We start from the raw sequence: 6,972 nt of genomic DNA, 5'->3' as shown, positions 1-6,972 counted from the left end.
ACTTCAGCTGCCATACTTTGGTCACATCATAAGAAGGCATGACTCATTGGAAAAAAACAATAATGCTAGGAAGGAAGCAGAAAGAGAGGAAGGCTACACACTAGATGGATGGACTATTAAGCAGGCCATGGGTATGAATTTACAGGAACTAAGCAGGGCAGTGGAAGTTAAAAAGTCTTGAAAATGTTTCATCCACAGGGCTGCCATGAGTTAAGCTCAATTTGAGAGCAGTTAACAACAACAACATATAACACTCCCCTAGTGGTCAGAACAAATTAGGCTCTGTAAAATGCCTTTCTTTCTATTGAATTGTTAGTGGATAGTAAGAGTTCATTTCAGAACAACTTACTCATCCACAAAAACATTGTGTAAGTAAGGAAAAAGATTTTAAATTAAGTTCCCTCAGTATTGACCTCAGGAATTTTAAAAAAAAATATTTCACACTTACCTTGATGGTCCATAGTCTAATCTTCAAATCTTTTGGAATAGCAGGCATTTTGCTCATTTTCAGAACCTTTTGAAAGATGCTCTCCATTTAAACAGGGACAATAAGTTCACGTGGATGTTACCTGTGTGTGCTCTTTCATCTAAGTCACTACAGCCAGTTCCAATATTATTTCAACGAACATGGCTTAAGCTGTCCTCTCTAATGAAATGACTTCCCAAATAATTCACCAAATGTTAAGGCTGTCCAACAGACCATAACATCAAAAATCTCTTCCTAATTTTTAATTGGATCCTCTTTCTTGTAAATAACTTGTTGGCTCAGGCCCAACATTTGTGTGTTGCTTTCTCATACTGTTGTTCCAGTTCTCATTGCTACTGCATGGAGGCTGTCCTATGTATATCAGTGGAATACATTCAACTGCCAGAAGAAAATGTGATGAGAGCTTCAGTGGGTGTTTGTACACTTTGTTGCACAGGTTGCCCTTGCTGTCCTTGTGACTGTGCTTACCCCTAGTGCCTGAAGAATCCAAGACAACCATCTAAGTTACAAAGACCAACCAGGAGGAAACTCCTCAGGACTATCATTATAAGCTTCAGCAATAGCCTAGATTTTTCACTTCTACATAGACACTGTTCAGTAGAAGGAAAACATTTTCACAGTTTGTCATCTGGACACAAAAAACACTTATCTCAAAATCTACAGTGTGTATTTCAGTTAAGTATATTGTAAAAGTGTTCCATCAAAATTTGTTTTTCCTTCTCAGTAGTGGAAAAAGTGGTCTTCACTTTTGCCTTTTTGTGGTACCGAAAGTGTCAGATGCACACCAATATTACTACACACAGTAACAGACTATATAACTTTATTTTTTTTTTATTTTGTGTAAGCTAAGAGGAAATTTATACACTGAAATTTCAAAAAGACCTCAGGCATGCACATAAACCTTGTTAGAGGTTGTTCTACATAGCATTCTCTTTTTCCATAGGAATTTCCCCAAACATTTACAACTCATAGTTTTACTGTACATACAGCCTAAACCATAGCAGTCTATGATTATGTCAAATTTACACTGTGCAAAATCAAACATAAGAATAGTGGTACAACCAAAAAAATGTAACAGGTATATTTCACTGTAAGACAATCAGATAGTTTTGGTCCTTCCAGCCCAAATCAAATTGACTAATACATAGATTCCAAACAATTGAGTGGTTAGGCAGTGATCTATCACTTACTTAACTAAAAAGAACTGATAGTAAACCTCTTGGAAGGCAAAGATGATAAATCCATACTGTTAGAAGAATTACAAACAAAAAACAATCTCCCAGTTCCCCCAAAGAAAAAGCCACATCAGATGAAAGCCACTGAAAGACCTACAATATTTGGAGTTTTTCAGTAAAAGGATTTTCATCAAAGGTAAGTGATTCAATCTGAGGGAGGGGGAAGGAAAAACTGATGGAAATATGAACAGCAAAGATTGGACCTTTTGATTTTTAAAAAATATTTATAAAGATTTTTAAGAAGGACACTACCAGTGTATTCCACAAAGACTAATGTTTACACCCCAGCACAACAAAAAAGGATAAATCTCCAAAAAAGGTTCAATCTTCCCCAGTTATTTACAGTTTTTCTTCTAATTATAAATTTAGGATTCCAGTATGTAAATAAATATACATAACTATGTATACCATTCTAGTGCTGCTTACCAACAAATCATCTGAATTTTCTTTTAAAAATTAAAGTGAGATTATTTTATAGGACCCAGAAAATGGGGTTAGGGCAAAAAATCAATAGAAATTGTCCAATTCATTTCATTTTAGTCTACCTTGCCTTGGCAACTTGTCGAAGGTGTTAATGTGGCTGGAAACATCAACACCTTGGCATGCATGAAAGATAAGTCAGGAAGGCTAGAAATCACCTTGGCAGCTTCTTCACTGAGTTGTTCTTCCTTTTTGGGCTTTCTATTTAAAACAAAAAAGTTAAAGAAAGGTTACTCAAATATTGCTATAGAAAAGTCTTCTACAAATACGTTAACCTCTCTGACAGATCAATTTCTTATCCCTTCCACCTTCAATACTGCCTCATGAGGCTACTCATTACAACTGCTGCAATGAAACTAGTACCCCTTTTCACACATGCTGAATTTTATGCAAATGTAATGCATCATTCTGAACTTGTTAATGTCTTGCACATAAGTAAGAAGTCTGTAAGAAGAACAAATCTCACCACCTATTATGGAAGTAAAAATTCTTAAGATTCTGCATCCACATTTGAAAAGTCATATCAAGTTCTCAGGACTGATATTTGATATTCCTGTTACAGGTTTTTGGGTGCAGTATCCATTTCTACACATGTGGTCTGCACATGTTCATTATGGTGACATAATTTCAGTCTCAGAAATAGCCTATTTCAAACTAGTCAAATGGTTCAGCTATTTAACAAATATCAAGTTAATTAAATTCCCTTTCTGTTCACTGAAATTTGTGTTGAGCTGCCTTGTCTTGCCTGTAACTGAATAAGGACAGACAGAAAGAATTTCTGCCAATATATTTATTTTATTTTATTTTATTTACATGCAGATTTTCTCCCAACACTAGGATTCAAGGCAGCTCACAGTAACATTAACTAAAAACATGAGGATAAAAACATGAAACATTATAATATTAAAAGATAATTAAACAGCAATATTAAATACGACTGAGGAAAAAGCAATTTAAAAGCACATGAACAGAGAAAGTTGAATATCCATCAGTTAAAAATCCCTTCCTATGTAACCAGAAAATTGTCAAAACCTTCCTGAATAAAAATGTATTTGCCTGCTGGTGGAAGGGAAGGACCAGTCTCATCTCACTTGGAAGATAATTTAACAGCATGGAAGTAGCAAGTTTAGAAGTAAAAACCTACTTAAAGGATATACAATTACTTCTAAAACAGACTTAGAAGCTTGAAGAGGAGGCTAAACCATGTATTTCAACCTCTACAAAGCTGGGTGGTGGGACAGAGATAGATTGCATACCTGTAACTGTAGTTCTTCAATAGGTCATTTATGAACTCACACAAGTGGGTTATTATCCTGTGCCTTGCAGTCCCTCTTTCAGAGCATTCTGTAGCCCAACAGAAAGTCAAAGTCGATGTTCCTTTTGAGTCCTGCACATAATTGTGGGCACAATACCAAAACTTTGAAGGAGACTGCTCAAACGGATTGAACCTCAACTTCCTCGTGGTGGATTGCATCTTGTGAGTGTGCTCCAGCCAGAAGTCAGTCTCCAAATTAAACAGGGCAAGATCATCCAATGGGAGGTCCTCAGCAACTGACCTAGCTTGGTCAAAAAGGCCCAACAACTGAAGCCATACATGATGACAGAGAGCTATGCACTGGCCATAGCCTTACCCCCAGAGTCAGCAATGTGCTGAGCAGTCATGATGACCTGTCAGCTTGTGTGCCTCTAAATACAGAAAAGCCCCTCTACAGTTTTTGTGTCTCAGGTTAAGGAATGGAGTCATATTATCCCAAAGGAGTTGACTCTAAGCCCTCATGAAAGCTAAGTAGCTGGAGATCTTGGAAACATGAACAGTCAAAGAGTAACATTTTCTCCCCATAACATTGAGTTCCTTGCCCTCTTTATCCTCAGGAGTAGTGTAGATATCGTGAAGCTCTGGATTGGGACAGCATCAAAAATTAGGTTTTGGATGCTGTCCCATCCAGGTTTTGGATGCTAAATCATCAACTTTGTAGAGAATCTCTAACTTGCTGGAAATGGATGGAATGGATGATTGTTAAACAAGGTTTCAGAATCATTTGCATAAGGTATGGAAGCATCGGCAAGGCTGTAGGAGTACTTGCTTAAGACTGAATCTGTTGGAAAACTGGATCTTCAAGCAGAGTGAGCTGTTGCTGGATCCTGATATCCAAAGATTTGGCCATGCAAAGCATCTGATCAACAAACACTTTGATATAATCAGTTACGGAGAAGGGTTCATTGTCCCTAGCTCCATCAAAGATGACTTCCTGGTGGGTATGTCCAGTGAATCTGAGTCAGATCCAGACCCTGAAGTCCTAGATGCTGTGAAAAGACAAATGGTCTGACTAGCAACAACAACTGTGACAAAAGGAATAGATTTCCCCTTCATAGCAGAAGAGGTATTATGGGGTTGAGCAGGTTGAGATATACAGCCCTGCTATAGCTTTAGCTTCAACAGCTGAACACAAAGAAGAAGGTCGGGATGAGGAGTGTTCCTTCGATTCCTTCTTCTTGTTGTGATTAAGACTTGTCTCCAGTACTGTCTCTGGCTTTCTTAGCTTGAGTACATAAGGTATGAACCAAAGTACTCGAGGTTTTCTGTCTGGTGGGGCTGATATCCACTGGAACGAAAGCCACCTTTTCCACACTTGACATGGATATCTTCAAAGCTGAGGAATGATGTTGAATACCTGCTTCGACTGTTGTCAAAAGATGTTTACAATGCACATACTCAAGGTTTCAAGGCCTGTTGGTAGAAGACAGCTTTCAGGCAGCACTGTGTTGCGTCTGGCCTGCAGTGTAAACGCAATAAAGTATGTACATGAAGGAACTATATGGGCTTCGCCCAAACATTGAAGGTATCTCAAATGCCCATCTTGACCCAGAATCTTAGCACTGCATTTGACACACTTCTTAAAAGAAGTCATTGGTATTGAGACAGCCCCCAGAACTAGTGTGGCTCAAGGCCCACACTAACAATTAATCTTCAGAAGACATCTTCCAATTCGAGCACATGAACACTGTTCCTGATGAGGCAGCTGCAGCGACTGATGAAAAGCAACTGATTGGTTGTGGCAGGAGCCCATTATATAGGGCTGGCAGAGGTGGTTAGGGCTAATGCCAAAATTTTATGGAATTCTTCTACAGAACACTGTGAAAGAGGCACTGTGCAGGCGCAGGCTAACCCAGTTGTGTGAATCAAAGAGACCATGAAGAATTCTTCTGTTTCACACATAGCCCTCATGTGATACTGAGCTTTTATTAACTGATTGCCTCCCACTATTGAAATAGAATTTCATGAAAACTAAGCAGACAGTGTACATTTTGCTATGACCAAAAGCAAAGCATCTACTCCTACTATAAAACTTGTTTCTTTCTTTTGTTTGAAAGGATGTTTCACTAGCTTGGAATATTAGTACTGTACAAAAAGCCTGGTGGTGAAAGGGCATCCAAAAGCCATCAGAAAAAAAAATGCAGCCCAATCTCAACATTTTGATTTTAAAAAATGGGGAAGTAATTAATAATTATTAAGCAAATATTATAAAAAGCAATTCTACTAGCTATGTGAGGAAATATTTAGATTTGCAGAGCTGTATCTATTTTTCGTTAGTGATCAGCCAGCAGAAACCCTAAATTTATTCTATATTGTAATTTAGAATGTCAGCCATAAATAAAATGGATATCTGAAATGACAACAGCTGAGCCAAAGCAACATCAAAACTTGCCCCTGAAACATATCTTTCAAAGGGGCTGAGGTAGGTAGCAAGGGACCAGTTATTAAATCTCCTCTCCATGTTGATCTTCACAGCATTATTTTATCTGCCCTTGATGTGTCTTTTAAAGGGACTAATTCAGTGCATGCAAGGTTTAGGGAGCTAAACGACTGTCCTACCCACCTACCCCCTCCAACTTTCTCCCTGGCCAGGTCTCAACATGCTGCTTCAAAGTTAACATCTCCTCTCTGTTTTTCAGTTTCCTTATTGTCTAAAGTCCAAAACACACTGCAGAAATAATCCAGTTTGAGACTGCTTTAACTGCCCTATCTCAATGCTTGGGAATCCCGGGAACTGTAGTTTTGTGAGACATTTAGCCTTCTCTGTCAGAGAGAGCTCTGGTGCCACAATAAACTACAATTCCCAGGATTCCTTAGCATTGAGCCAGGGCAGTTAAAGCAGTCTCAAACTGGATTATTTTTGCAGTGTGTTCTGGACCTAAGTAAGGAACGGATTGTAAGAAAATCATACAATCATAGAATAATACAGTTGGAAGAGACCACAAGGGCCATCCAGTCCAATCCCTTGCCATGCAGGAAATCTCAATCAAAGCATACCCGACAGATGGCCATCGGTGGGAAGGTAACAGTATTCTGTGCAGTCATGTTGGCCACATGACCACAGAGTCATCTTTAACAATGCTGGCTCTTCGGTTTAGTAACGGAGATGAGCACCGCCACCTATGATCAGACACAACTTGACAGGGGAATATGTTTACCTTTTACCTTTATAAAACAGACTACAGTTTATTATATCTATTTAGAGGTAATGACTTTGTTCTGACATTAAAGCTATGTCACCAATTTTAGCTATGTCAATAACTAAAACTACCACCTTTAGTATTATTTGAATGAACAATGACTTATGAGTGCTCCCTTCTCTCCCCTTCAACCATGGCTACAAGTAGATAGAAAGTCCTCTCTTCCTTTTAACTAGGGGCCTGTAATTACAGCCCTCTAGATTTTGGACCACATATCCCATCAGCCCTAGTGAGCATAGCCAATGGTGTATGTTG

At 38.5% G+C, this 6,972-nt stretch overlaps 1 protein-coding gene across 4 annotated transcripts in view; it reads right to left on the bottom strand.

Annotated features, from left to right (window-relative positions):
* Positions 1-1,290: 1,290 nt before the first annotated feature.
* The window catches only part of AFTPH (aftiphilin), a 52,548-nt gene continuing 46,866 nt past the window's right edge, over positions 1,291-6,972 (bottom strand). For all 4 annotated transcript variants that reach the window (XM_089519185.1, XM_089519186.1, XM_089519183.1 and 1 more), the window contains one exon: positions 1,291-2,403. In XM_089519185.1, coding sequence (XP_089375311.1) covers positions 2,259-2,403 — 145 coding nt within the window. In that variant the 3' untranslated portion in view covers positions 1,291-2,258. The remainder of the gene's footprint in view (positions 2,404-6,972) is intronic.

The sequence above is a fragment of the Sceloporus occidentalis genome, unplaced genomic scaffold (assembly GCF_023333645.1).
Source record: "Sceloporus occidentalis isolate IW3139 unplaced genomic scaffold, rSceOcc1.0.p SCAF_4, whole genome shotgun sequence".
Classification (NCBI taxonomy): domain Eukaryota; kingdom Metazoa; phylum Chordata; class Lepidosauria; order Squamata; family Phrynosomatidae; genus Sceloporus; species Sceloporus occidentalis.
The sequence above is the reverse complement of the archived record's forward strand: the minus strand, read 5'-3'. Positions and strand labels throughout refer to the sequence as shown.